The following is a 15,410-nucleotide window of genomic DNA, read 5'->3' on the forward strand; positions in this document are numbered from 1 at the left end:
ATTTCAGTTTCGTTAATGTTGGTGCATATGAAATCTATAGAAGTCTTGCTGTGACTGGTGTTATTCTTGTAGGGGGTAGGTGAAGTCTGCTCCAGTCCATAGCCGTGAATCATATCGTCCAAGTTTCTTCTGTCGTTGCTGCCACCAGGTTGTCTACATTGACATCCCCTATTACGAGTACCGGGTTTTTAAAAGATGTTATTTTGTCCAATTCAGATGATAAAATATCTAATGCTTCTTCCAGCAGATTGAGCTTTGGTTTCCACGTCATAACCATAAACCCACGATTCGTCACCAGTTATGACCCTCTGGAGCAAATTCGGGTCGTCGCGGATAGATTCCAACATCTAATTAGCAATGTTCATGCAATGCTGTTTTTGATCGAAATTGAGCAATTTTGGTACGAATTTTGCGGTGACCCGTCTCATGCCCAAATTATCGATTAAAATCGAATGGCACGAGCCAATCGATATGCCAATCGGTCCTCGGCAATTTCTCTAACAGAGATTCGACGATTGGCCAATACCATTTTCTTCACTTCATCAATTTTTTTGTCTGTTGTTGAAGTGCTCGGGTGTCCGGCACGGTCTTCGTCGTTCACATCTTCTCGGCCTTCTGAAAACATTTTGTACCACCAATAAACGTTGCTTTTGTCCAAAGTAGCTTCTCCGTATGCCACAGTCAACATTCGGAATGCATCCGCGCACTTAATTTAGTTTTTCACACAAAATTTGATACAGGTTCTTTGTTCCATTTTTTTGAACAGGTAAAAATCGAAGATGAACCAAAACACGTGCAAGCAAAGCAGCTGTCAACAATTAACTCAACATTCAAAATGGCAGAAATTGTCAATATAAGTGAGAGACATATGTACCAACATAACGCCATAAAAAAATCAAAATTCGAATATACGTAACCGGCGAAAATTCAATATTCGCGATACTTTTTGAACACACCTTGTATACTCGATAGTAGGATTAAAAGAACAGTTAGATCAAGAACTTGGAGATTACAAAGTGGGATTTAGGCCTTGAAGAAGTGTGCTGAACAAATAATTGCACTGAAGTTAATCATGGCATATTACAGGAAATGAAATGAATCACTCTCAATAATATTTGTAGACTTCCAAAGAGCTTATGACTCCATCCATAGAACATCATTATTACAAATTCCGAGACAATCAGGCCACAGAAAAAATAAATTAAATTGATATAACTAACTTCAACTAATAGAAATTCTAAAATAACATTTTAAGGAGAACTTTTGAAACCATTTTTGATCAAAACTTTCTTAGGACAGAGTAAGGGTTTATTACCACTTTTTTTACTGTGCACTGGAGTATATCATTATGAGGGAATGGGATAAAACATAAAAATTGTATATACACAAAATACAATAAAATTTGAACTGTGTGGGGTTTGCTGATGTCCTATCTCTCAGATAAGCACAACATGGTAAAAGTGCCAAATCATCTTTGTACCTAAAGTGTTAATTTATTGCTTGACTTACCAGTGGAACGGTAACATTGCACCTTCTGATATCTTCCATCAGGGGTACACTCTGGTATGTACATCTCATTATTGTTAGTCCGCATCTCATCTAGTACAGCCTGACGATCCGTCAGACAGTCACTGCTCACTGCAACATCCATGCAATTTGGTTGGGAAGATTTTTTTGAGGTGTACCAATACTGCAAGACTAGAATCTTATATTTCAGACTTTATGTAAAATTGTAAGGCTATCTCAGTTGTCATTGGTAATAAGGCTATTAATTTTAAGTGAAACACCAAAATCTAGTAACAAACCTAATCTTAATATTTTGTTACACTCATCCTTTACACTGATTGGTAACTGACAATACTCACAATACTTTAATCATTGGGTGTAATAATTTAATTATACAGTTCAAAACTTGTGACAAAATTAGAACACTTAGACTATTATACTTCCCTGAGTGTCTAAATGATCATTAGTTGTGTCACACTATCATGACTTTACTTTGATAGATAACAAGATTGGTACAGTAGTTCCATGTCCTAAATAAAATTAACATTATAAAACAGCATTTCATTAGATCTACGTTTAAAATAAAAATCGTTCATTCATAAAAATTTTGTTTTCATAAAAAGCGAATTTAACAAATAAGAAATCAATTTATTACAAAGTTTTATTATAATTTTGAGTACCTATATCTGTGAGTTTGATTTTTGATTGTGAATAATTTATTAATATACTGGAGGTAAGTTTTAAAATTACCTTCAGCTTCTTCCTTGCGATCACCGACATCCTCTCCATATGGCAGATGTCCCGCAAGTGACACTGCACTCTCCTGCAACACTGAACAAACACTTTGATATCTTCCATACGAATGTGAGAAATTTTGCCTGGCTGTAATTTCTCATCAGTATGAGAGCTTTATTAATTTTTTCAGATTTCTACTTCAGCAGTAATTTTAGTAACCTTGTTGCTGGAACCTTTATCAAAATTTAGCCTTATAAAATTGATCACCTGTGGCTTTCTAAAGAACCATTGTTGCCAACATAAAATTTGTTATGGTTCATGAGCCTGCATACAATTAGTTTAGCATCAGTGTGTTTTTATTTTCTTTATTTTTTTAAAGATGTAAATTTAAAATTTGTCCTAAAACACCACTTTACTTTTTAGTTGTATATTCATATAAGGTAATTCATATAAACTGTCTAAAATTAATTAAAAGAATAGTAGTTAGCAGGAAAATGTAAAATAAATAGTATCTTTTTATTTCTTGTTTAGAAATGCTAAAAAAATACAATCAACCATATTAAATTCAGGTGTTACAGATATTGAATCAAAGGTTTTAATAAATAAACTTTCATTGGACACACATGTACATAACTGGAAAGATAATTAAAAATCCTGAACTCTGATAAATAAAACATAAATATCATCCAAAAATGTAATTAAAAACATATTTAAATTTAAAGTATGTATTTATATTAATTTGTTTTTAAACTGTAAACAAAATAATATCATGTTTCTGGTAATACTGTCCAACTGTTTTCATATCTTCATTTATAATACCAACATTGGATCTTTTTGTAAATACAAATGCTTGGAAAAAATAGACAGAAAATGTATTTTTCCTTACAGTTTGAATCCAAACAGGTGTGAAAACAAAGTTTAACTATAACAAATTTATATTCTATAATTATTCTATAATTATGCATAGTAAAACACACCTTCTTAATTGAATTTGTTTTTGTTATACCTAAGTACATATTTTAACAACTTCAATATTGTCTTCTCCAATTAAAAGAAAACAGTGTGTTGTTCAAGTGTCACACTTTTTATGTATATGCCCACAATTTTAAATGAGCTAATTTTCTTACCAAATTGTTGCATTTTTACAGGTTTTAAAATATTGTACAATACAAAACATGTTTAAATTTGAAATTTTGAACTGAAACCTGTTGTCATAACCCATAGTTTGTATTAAACCTGGTATTTTAAGACAATGAAAAGTATAGTTTTTTTAATTCCTCATGTACATGAAGTAGAATTAAAAAACTTCTGGAATCATTACATATGTTCAAGTGAGGGTTTGGCCAAGGAAAATTTATATTCCTACAAAATGATTTCTTCTATTAAAAATGCCACACTGTATGGCATTCTTTCCAGCATTGGCAGCAATTTTCTTCAAAAATCTGCCATTATTATCTACCAAGTTGATCATATAGATGTAATTACTTTTTTGTCACAAGGAGATAACTTTTGAAACCATACATAAAAAAACACAATGCATGTTCAAATCTTCCCTTGAAAAAATAGCATAGATAATCATTCAGTTATATATGTGCATACATCCCTTGAACATAATCAACTGTGGTGGAAGGGCATTCATTCTGAAGGTTGTCTTCGATGTTTGTGCAAACCTCCACAAAAATTCTTAAGCCACTTGAACATTGCTACTCTTTCATTGCATTATATTCATATGCTAGTTTCAGCAATTGCAGGTCAATTTCCATGTGAAACTTTTGTATAAGAACAGTCCAGTAAAGATAGAATTTCAAAATTATACGAATTTTCAATACTGTTTTCACATTGTATTTGTCAGAAACAATCTGTAACTTTCAATTGCAGCAATAGAGAAATACCATGCAGCTCGGTTGGTAACACTCAGTAAGAAACATTTTCCCTTCAGGGACTACATGCTTAAATATAACTAATCCAGTACTTTTTAATTTTATCTCATATAACTATGAAGTTAAAAATCTAAAATTATATCTAATGTTGGTATAACTTTGTAGAAACTTTTTCTCTCAACCACTTTGCCTATAAATAGTGCTCAATTTATAAAAGTAGAGGTGGAGGAACTGTAATCTTCCAGGGATCTGGAGAGTATGGAATACCTCCCAGAAAAAGTCTTAAACATTTATTTTAATGAACTTCTGAGGTGCAGGGTAAAGTTTCCTGTGCAAGCAATTTTTTAAGAGGGAAGTACCATGTCATTTCATTATGTTCTGCCTCAAATCAAGCCCTGTCCATAATTAATATGAAACAGTTAATGTAAAACAATCCCCAATACTTTAAAATGCGAAGAACTTATTAACCTTACTCTATAACTTTAATCATATTTTTTATTAGTTGCAAGGTGAATTAAGTAAATGACAGTTATTTACATAAAAATGAAGCCACTATTGTGCATGCAAAGCCCAAGCAATATTACTCCACCACCCTCATTAACAATTTAACAGTAATTGTTTCACTTGATTCAACTTGCATAAGATATAAAGCAAGTCCTCATTGCACTTAGTCCTGAGAGGACCTTTGCCCTGCTTCCGTATGATTAACATAATTAGGATGGGTAAGTTTTATTGAGTACAGGTTGCTCCTGTTGTGATCCCTTGAGGGGGGATTACGAGAAGGCTAGCTCTGTTCCAGCCTCTTCCAATCAAAATGGACAGAGAACTGAGGGAAAGTATACTTACTCGTGTTTAGGTTTGAGGAAACCTTTAACATTAAGGAAGCCCCACTCACTGCAACAATCGATCTCCACATTAAACTAGCCTATCGAGCAGGTGCTCCTACACATCAATTGGGATGTCCAGGTTTAAGTGACATATCGAAACATATCGGTTTTTACTGTACCCAATAGAGGTTCTACTGGCAGATATAAACCAGCCAGACGTGAATGTCATGGGCAATTTAACTGTTAGTCCAGTCTGTATTAAACACTCTAAAAACATTTATGTTTAGAACTTCTTGCTTTAATTGCTATCAGATAATGTCGAACTTTCACCATGCATGTATCAAACTAAACATAAAATTAACTGCCAAGAATAAGTTATTCACTGTTGGAAGAGTGATTTAAAACATAACTTTTTAACCTGTTACTTTGTGTAAAGCTTGCTATTCGGAAGAGTGCTGCAAAAGGAGAATACTTTTTATTACCATTTAATTTTGAAAGTATTAAATATAATTTGATAAAAAAAAAAAATAACTAAATTCACTTTCATGAAGGATTTTCAGGCTGAATTTGATCACTATTAAACACATCACCAATCTTGATTATTCTTGATTAAACCATTTAACGATGAATAATGTTATTATTGATTATTTCACTAATCTTAAGCAAACTTTACAACACACTTGAACAGAATTTATAAGCTGCCATTGGGATTAATATTCAAGCCTAGATGACAGATAAATGAATAACACATAAGAGTAAAATGTTAAATTTATTTTGCAACAAAGGAAAAAACAAAACAAGGTTATTCTCAACTTTCCATAAAAATACAAAGGCTATACAATTATTCAAAAAGTAGGGTCTAACTTCTTACATAATTTTCTCAAAGCTTTTGTATGCCAATATCATACAAGTCTGCTGCCGTCAGTGGTGTATATAGAAAATTAATTCAGAAGGGGCTGACACACGTGGTGGTCTGAGAGGTATAAAATATCCTCCAAAAACGAGGGCTTTAAATCTTTCTCAGAGAAATTGTTGAACTTTAAAACCACATGAATGTGTTCTAGCTTAAAACAAGGTACTAAGTACAATTTTAGTGTTTGTCTTTCAAAAGTTTGAGACAGTGTCTTGAGCCCCCTGACTCTCCTCCTAAATATATCCTGATAAATCTTCAATGCACAATACAGAATAAGCAACTTGACCTTCTGATGAAGTTTTGTTACTGCATTACAATGCTAGGCTGGTATTTAAAGTAATTTCTCAGTGGTAAGAGCTTTGTCACAGATAACAAGGTAAAAGAAGCTGTTGGCGGGTTATCCTCACAAGTGGCAGATTTCTATGTCTTTGGCATCAAAATGTTATAAAACATTATATAACAAATGTTTAATAAAGAAGAACAATGTAAAGAATAAAAATTAAAAATATTGAAATAATCTGTGATTCCTTATTAAAATGTGAACTTCCTTCCCCAATAAACCTCATAATGTAATGTATGACTTATCTTAAATTAGATGTAAATTTTTCTTAGCAAAACTTTCAATTTGATCATTTTATTTAAGTAAGATTTCCTTTTAACTGTTACATGTGTCTCTGATTCACATGACCTTCCTGTCCTGTGTTTATTTTTTATTCTTAGTTACACATAAATAAGTTTTCTACCATAGTTGTATATAGTACATGACACTGTTATCCATGGCCATATGTAAGTCCGTGTGAGTCTGCAGTACTCAAAACACAATACTGGTGGTTTATCTTTCTTGAAATTCTGAGGTTGGATTTTTCTAGAAAGCTCCAAATTACCTGAAGAATACTTCAGAAAAACAGGCTTAAAAGAATGTCTTGTTGAGTATTTTTCACTCAGTAAAGGAATTCTTGATTTAAATTATTTTTTTTTAAGTAGTTATTCTAATTTAACAATAAATTTAATTCTTGAAACTTATTACATTTTGTATAAATAGTGTGTTTATGAATTCTTTCACAATATTTTTGGAATTTGTTCTTTATGTCCAGAAAAAACAAATGTATTTGGATGGTTGTGTGGGAGTAACAATGTCCAAGTGGTCTCAGACTTTGGATCTGAGCTAGAGATAGCGCAGATCCTGTTTATTTATTTGTTACCAGTATTATCGATCTTGTACTGTATCGACTCCCTCTCATTCTGTTTGATAAGATACTCGCACAGGCCAGTGGCCCATGAGGGGACAGAATAAGGCTTAAAAAGGATTAGCCTCCCCTTTTGGTAAAAAGAATAAGAAAAAAGAAAAAAATTAATATAAACATGAGTTAGAAATTTTTAGTTTACAGCCTTCATCTCTCTGTATGTGTTTTTTTAAATTTATTTTTTGCTGCACTAACCAATAAAGATAGAAAACTAAAATTTGGTACTATTATTGTTCTTGTATTCTGAAATCAAGAAGAAAAGAAATAAATTGTTTTGTACAAGTGTAGAATAGCACGCAACAAATTTTGTGAATTTGCTGACAGCTGGGGGGGGGTTCTTAAGCCACTGAGTGAACAACCAAGCAAGTAAAACTATTGGAAATACTGTCCACCAATGAGATGGTACGAATGTCGGTAGAGGCGTGTTTAAATACCTGAATTTTAGTAGCTAATGATTTGAGGTTCGTTGTGTTCAAGTACCAGTCACCGCTGACCCTAGAAATCTGTCACCCTAAGCCTGTGCATAGTTAGCCTTATTAGAAATAATGCACTGATAATGTATGTTTAGTACTTTGGAAATTTCTAATTCATCAATAGAATACGTGAAACTACAAGGTTATTTAAAAATGTATATTTTTTTTCAAGTACCCCATGGGCATTTCTGCCCCTCTTCATCTCTCTTTTCATCATCATATTTTACTTACCCTCCTGAAAGTGAGCAGTAGACTATTACAGAACCGTTGAAAACTCTGTACTTAAGAGGTTAACACCTACATTGCAGCTCTATACTCAGTGGTACAGATTCTACATCATATGGCACCATATGTTTGCTTCAGTCAATGTGATAGTAAGAGTAACATTACTTTTATTTCTAGTCAGGTACTAATCAGTTTAATGTTACATATATGTAACAGACTATTACTGAACTAACAATAAAAAATATAACCTAATGACAAACAAATTAGTTATTTGTTTCATTACACAAAATCCCATAAAAATGTACAGGAATAAGAAAGCAGGTAGTGGTTAATTTTTAATGATTACTGAAGTAAAGAAGGTTATTGTTGTTATAGGTATGAAAAGTATTCAACATAATAACACACATTGTAATGTTGTTCAAAGAAAATTGTGAAACGAAGAACTACATTAAATATAAAAAAAGGAAATTAGAAGAAAATATAATTTGAACAAAAGGAAGGAAAGAATTACGAATAGGTAGAGACAATAAAACTAAAAGAAGAAAATTCTAAATTTGTCTATGAGACAAAGGAAAATAATATTAAAAAGACATTGTAGTGTAATGTGAAAATTGTTACTTTCAAAAACTAAGTTTTATTTATAAGTTGAATTATGCACATCCAAAATAAAGAACAGTTTATAAAAGATAACTTAATAAAAATAAAAAGCTTTGAGGAAGTTTATAAGCAAGAAAATTTAAGAAAGGTATAGATGGAGTTCTGTCGCTACGACCAATACAGCCCAAGATGTCCAAGACAAAGGCTACAAATTGAAGCAGATATATTGTCAGGAAGAAATGTGGGAGGGTACAGATGGATTTACATGGTTCTGACCGTTAAAACCAACATTTAATTTTTGAATGTACACAAATTTTATCTCCATCCTACCTCCTCATGTTTTAAAATCAAGAAATATATCATAAAATATTATACGTTGACATTTTAGCTATATATTATAAGGAATATAAATTGAAATACAGTTATACTTTTGGACAGTTATTTTCTAAATGAAACTCCAAGATACGTTGTCGAGCGACTCACCTCTGAAATGAGAGTGGGCAGGGGGTTCTGGGTCTTCATGGTCCTCACCTTCTGGACTCAGGGACAGAAACAAGCGAAAAGAGACTAAATAAATAATAATGTACAGCCTATGGCAAACACCCTGCAAGGAAGTGTTTATGGCATGAAATATAGGTAAGTTCTATACAGTACAGCATGCTTTCTACAACAAGTACTTGGCTTACTACAGTTTTAGAAGAGTTCTTCAGAAAATTATTAGAAAGAAACAAGGCAGAATAAAAAAGGAAGAAAAGATAATGCACCCAAAAATACAATATGAAAAAGGTACTAAACTATTTATAAAGTTGAAACGATTAAGAAATATTTAATTAAACATGATTAAATTCATTACTAAAAATGTTTATTTTATTAACACAGTTCATAACTATATTATTTTTAACAGCTTGAATGAATAGCATTAACTAACATTAATTTATTCAGGCAAAGAATTGAAATTAAGTCAATATGAACAAAGTCTTTTTTATAGTGAAACTTCATTACCTCATTCTTTATCTAGTACATACTGCACATTGATACATATTCAAATTACATATTAATTCAAATATCAAAGAATTCGATTCAAAACTGTTGAAATATAACAAATTATTACCAATTTGTGTTTATAACACTTGTTTTAATTTATATAGGATTTTATAAACATTTCATTAGGTTTGATTAGTAGTGCAGTGGTTTGATTAGATAACATAAGAAAGACATTATATAATAATGATATTATTCAATCATAAAACCTAAAAAACCTATCTAGCTAAATTAAATATACTACGTAGGTGGAAATACATTGTACATACATACATATATATTCTGAGGGCAATACATTTCTACCAACTTATCTTAGCTCTCTTTTACAATATTTTCCATAAATACTCCAACAATTGAATTATAAAAAAAGTGTTTAGTGATGATTGGCTATTATAAACGTAGAACTGTATTTCACTTCAGAACTTTATTCATTTTTGTGTTTTTGGCACAATGAATCAACAGCTTAATGTGACTTCTGAACCACCATCAATTATACTATACATGAATGATGTAGGTTACTTGCAAGGAAAAGGTCATTTAGCGGTCACCAATCCAAGGAACAGCCATGCTTGTTGGTTGACTCAGTTTTCTAGCAACAAGCTTATAACCCCTACAGAAAGCCATTGGCAACACCAACGAAAGTGTGCCTTAATAATAGAGTAGCTCCAAAAGAGTGAAAAACTCTCCTTTGTTCATTTAGCCTAATGCTGACCACCGTATTGAATAATGACAACCTACTGCAGAATATATATACAATAGTAATTAGTTATACAAATCATAATAAAAACAATACATAGCCTATTATAAAGAAAAATTCATTCATTTCAGGTATTGTATTTATTATTGTTTTTGTATGGAAATAAGATGTGGTTATGTGTATGTTTTTGAATGTGAATGACCCTGAAATAAATTTATTTAAAAAGCATCTTCTTAATATTTTTAATTAAGGATGTATCTCAACAAACACTAGACAGATTAATAAATTTATTTACTTATTTTTCTTCTGACGATGGCTTAGCCAATTCATAATAGAATTGTAATTAATATTATCAAACAATTCAATTATTACGACTCCAGACAAGCATATCAACATGAATAACACATATAACAACACAGTAATGAATTATATGTAACAGTAAGGCAATATAACGAGTATGTGGTTGAGAGGGAGGGTTCTATACTTAATACCAGTGAGCAACTAAGTTTAAGTTAAGTTAATATTTGATAGAATTTCACTAAATCTCTAACACCATCAGATAACTGAATAATCTTCTTCAAGAAGAAATTATTGATACTGGTCCAATTTACATAACCTTAGTGGTGGCTTCTTTTTAAGACATGTTATGTAATCCACAATGGGAAATTAGAGTATAAGGAGATGCACCAATATTTAGGTATTTATGGAACAAAAAGGGGAATAGTTAATGGACATGAGTGCAACAGGGTAAATTAAAGGAATATTAACTTTGAAAAAATATGTTTATATTTTAAAAAATCCAGATATATAAAAAGCTTTGGTCAAAGGAAAATGTTTTATTTAGTCACAGACTACAAACCACTCATTCATATATTAAGAAAAGTTTACTTAATCCCATGGCTGCAGCTATTATGTATTTGACTGTGGGCTAAAAGCAACTTATTTAGAATGTATCTTTTTGTTACATTTTCAATGTTTAAAAGTAGGAAAACTCTGCCTATTAGGAGTTACAAATGGATGAACTATACCAAGTTCGCTAAGCAAAAAAACTGTTGGTTTGTGAAAGCAACACATTGTGAAGTCTGTGACAGTCTCAGATTTCAGACACTGCACCAAGAAGATGGTGAACTGGAGCTAAATTCAACATTCACATGAAGGCTTTTTCTATCAACATGTGATTAATTAATGTCAACAAGTGAGAAGCGCCGGCGCCTATCAGTGGACTAATTATGGGTCAGAGTTGACGACAGTTGGCTACTGCTCCCTGACCTGCTCCCGGGTGTATGTTCTTTGTCTGCTGATAGCCTCTCAATTTCTACTTGCAAATGATGAGTCATATTCAACCCATTTTAATTGTGGTAGCTAAGGAAAAAGAATTTAATTCCGTTCACAGTAAAAATAACATTTTGTACTTTATGTTTCCATTCAATACTCAGTGTAGAAGCATGCGGTAGTTTTGATGGTCATGGCACGCACTCAGTTGCTATGGCAGAGGATTGACTTTATAGTTTCTTGTTAACATTGTGGTAATTTTCAGGAGCGGTTCATAATTGTAATTACTATGATAAAAAAATTATAAACCTATACATTTTTATATCCCTGAAATATAATTCTATTAGCAGAAAAACAAAACCAAGTTCAAGCAAATATGATGTGTAAAAATTTTAAAAATGTTTTAGTAAAATATCGCAAAAATGTCAATTTGAGCTGATCATTTTTGGATATCACGCATTTTAAAATCTAAACCTTTTTAGAAAACAACACTATTTTGGACAGGGTTAACAGTCCAAAAAGTACTGAAAGGGTTAACAGTACTATTTCTTTAAAGAAGTTTATCTACAAACCAGGTGCATCTTATTGCATCTTGAGCTGGCAGTAGTAAATTGACTGAATTTTACCCCATACGAAAGAACAATGTTAAATATCAAACACTTTTACACCTTTATATTTGGTCCTAAATTATAGCAAATGTGTAATTATAAAGATATGATTAATATGCATCCAAACACTTTATATTTTTAATTGTGAAGTGTATACTTTTGGAATATACCTGTAGAAAAGTACAGATATACAGAAGAAAATATAACAAATTTGAAACTTTATGTCCAAATAAAAGTACTAACAAAACTAAAAAGGTTTTGGATGGGTATTAATCATGTGTGTAAAATGATTATTTTATGATAAAAAATAAAATTGTGTAAGTGTTAGAAGTTTAACATTGTTTGGCCAGCTAGCTCTCAGACCATGATTATTTCATCAAATTGTTTATTAATAAGAGAAGAGAAACATAAACACTGAATAAAATTATACATGTATAGTTTTAATGTTAAGCTACTGTTTTTTGTCCTTTATTGTTACTTGAAATTTATTTTCTGTGCTTTTTAAGTCAAATATATTTTTTGTAAATACAATTTTAGTTTATAATGATTTAATTCTTTATTTTGAAGCAATAATGTAATATTTCATTACTTTCAGTTTCTGTACCAATGGCTGACACTGATGTAACTGAATTGGCTTTAATAGTGTTAAGTAAAAAGTATGACCTGTGAACAAATTTCTGTGGTAATTTTTTTAACCCTCCCATTTTGACCACCACTAAATCCAGCAAGGCTGATGATCAATTCCTTTCTTAAGGAAATTCAACTACCGATTTCATGAAAAGTTAAGTTATATTCTTATACAATGGTAAAGGGCAGTCACCTTCCAGACAAGTAGTTGAGTGACATGGACAGACACAGGCTGACAGTGAGTGACATTGAGTGAGTTACGACCAAACATTCCCCAGAGATTAATCAATTTATCGCAATCTGCAATTGTGACCTGGTTTCTCTCACCAAGGAGCTGCCTGCCTCTTGAGTTGCATGTCACTCAGAAGAGCTAAGCTTCTAAAGCATTATTTACATCATTGCACAACCAATACAATTTATTCAAGTCTCATTGTTCATTTCTAACCTATTTTAAAATAATATATAGTACATATAATAATTTATTTATAATTGTTTTAAATTATCAGAAAATGTTCACTCTTTAGCAATTTAGAATTTTAAAAATATTTAGTTTCTTACTTCAACTAGTTTACTGAATTTATTACATGATTTGACAGAAAAAACAGTACATCCTAATCAAATGTAATATTTCCTTCATCAAACTGTTTTTACATTAAGAGTCAATCACTTATAAAATATTTAGTCAGTAATCTCCAATAAGTTTACTGTGTTCGCTTATGATTAGTTTGGAGTGATATAAACTGTAGTGCTGGGAAGCCTGCCTTTCATAACAACTTAATGTTAGCTTAACCTATATATTTTAATTAGAAAAAGACAGAGACCTATTTTTATAACTGATGGGCTAGTTCCTTACATGAGATTTTTTAATTCCACTTTTAAACAAACAAAAATTAAAAACTGTTTTCAATATTATTTATTTTTTAGTTTTTTATATTAAAGTTTTTCAATTTAATTTTAAAAATATAAATAATTTAAATGTACAGAACTATTTAATAATAATGTAAGTAAAATGTTCTAAAAATGTTGTTCTTGTAAGCTTAGCAATTTTTGAGATATGCAAGAAGTAAAATTATACAACTTTAAAGAAAATGAGACAAAAAAAACAACACGTTGCCATGATATTTTATTTTAACGATTTACACAGTAAGAAGGATCATGTGGGTCTTCAATTTCTGTATAAAGATCCTCCAGCTTTCTTTTAGCTAAATTTCTTGACTGTCTAATGTTATTTTCAAGATTGGAAGCTGCTTTTTGAGCATTCTGGACCCTCTGATTGTCAAGACATTTCAGTGCCAATATCATGTTTCTCAAGGTTCTAAATCCAAACTTTGTAAAACTTTCACTTTTAAAACATAGCCCTCCTTTAAGAGCAATGCAGCTATATTAAAACATAGCTGAAGAACTCCTAAGCTCACAAACTAATGTGTATTTTGGCACATAAGGCTATATTAAATTGTATTCAAGGACTGAGGGTTTTTGTATTTTTTTTAATAACTTTTCAGCAACTTTCAGGTTCTGGAAAATGGTTTCACTTCCTGTAATATTATTACAGAAAGCTTAATCCTTTTGCTGCCACAAAATTTCCTCACAGCCTGTTCCAAACCTACCAGGCCTTTCACCTGAGATATATCTTGAAAGTGTCAGCCCAGTTTTGAACATTTTGCAGCATTTTAAATAAAAAAATCATATAATTGTTGTTAATGATCATGTACAAATACAATTTCTTATGCTGTTTTTATGAAAAATCCTTAGTATTAGAAAAAGTATTAATATTTTTTATGTTACAATTTAAAAAATATAACTTTTTGGTAATGATGCTGGAAGATTTTTATTGTTTTCAGAATAACTTTAATGAGAATTTTGTAGATCCAACTTAATATTTATTCCAAAATCAATAGTTGATACACAATATATTCTGAACCAATTAAAAAACATGGACATAATTTTATAAACAATGTTTTATGAGTGTTTATATGAAGTATTACAAATCATTTCATTCCTAAATACAAAAATTAATTCAGTCTTGGTTACTTGTAAATCAAAAATGCAATTGTCGAAGTTAAACAAAACATTACCAAAACTTAGTTTATTGAAGAATTATTAAAATATAAATTCGACCTTCATAATTCATAAATTCAAATACTGAAGTCGCATAAGTATAAATCTTTTTTTAATAATCCAATCTTTAACGTTCATAAACTAAAAATGCACACCTTTACAAAAACACTTACAGATCACTAAAAAGGTAGTTTATTTTAAATTATTAACTCTTTTACATGTTACAATGTCAAACATTTAGTGAAGAGTATAACAGTGTGATCTCTCTTTCTGTATTTCAATACATTTAAATGTGGTTTTTTTTCTATAAAATAAAATTATCTTCATATAAAGTATTTCCTTCTTAACACAATGCTCACTAAATAATTATTTTTGCCAATGTCCGGAAAACCAAATGCTGATAGTTTATGTGTAGATTGGCGACATCCCGATGTTGGTAATGCAAGGGTTAACCTTTTGGGCACTCGGATATTTGGATGTATGAGGAATTGCTGTGAAATACTAACGTCCTGTTATAGGAATGTGCCTGGAAATGGTGAAAAGCAGTAATATCCGGATAACAAGGCGTTCCGAATTTTATTTTATAGTCAAATCAATTGTATTTATTATGTGTATCTACTATATTAATATACTATATCTTTGAAATATGGATTTTCACAAAAATTTGTGATTGTAAATACACTACAAATTATGAACTGTAAAAAATG

The 15,410-nt window shown here is 30.8% G+C and overlaps 1 protein-coding gene across 3 annotated transcripts in view; it reads right to left on the reverse strand.

Moving 5' to 3' along the window:
* The window catches only part of LOC124369265 (SPARC-related modular calcium-binding protein 2), an 89,926-nt gene that overhangs the window by 15,798 nt on the left and 58,718 nt on the right, over nucleotides 1-15,410 (reverse strand). Inside the window, exons 7-9 of one of the 3 annotated variants that reach the window (XM_046827168.1) lie at nucleotides 8,884-8,967; nucleotides 2,257-2,337; nucleotides 1,510-1,638 (exon numbers count right to left, since the gene is read on the reverse strand). In XM_046827168.1, the coding sequence (XP_046683124.1) occupies nucleotides 1,510-1,638; nucleotides 2,257-2,337; nucleotides 8,884-8,967 (294 nt within the window). The remainder of the gene's footprint in view (nucleotides 1-1,509; nucleotides 1,639-2,256; nucleotides 2,338-8,883; nucleotides 8,968-15,410) is intronic. The other 2 variants (XM_046827176.1, XM_046827186.1) reach the window with 2 other exon arrangements.

This window comes from Homalodisca vitripennis, chromosome 1 (genome assembly GCF_021130785.1).
Source record: "Homalodisca vitripennis isolate AUS2020 chromosome 1, UT_GWSS_2.1, whole genome shotgun sequence".
NCBI classification, from domain to species: domain Eukaryota; kingdom Metazoa; phylum Arthropoda; class Insecta; order Hemiptera; family Cicadellidae; genus Homalodisca; species Homalodisca vitripennis.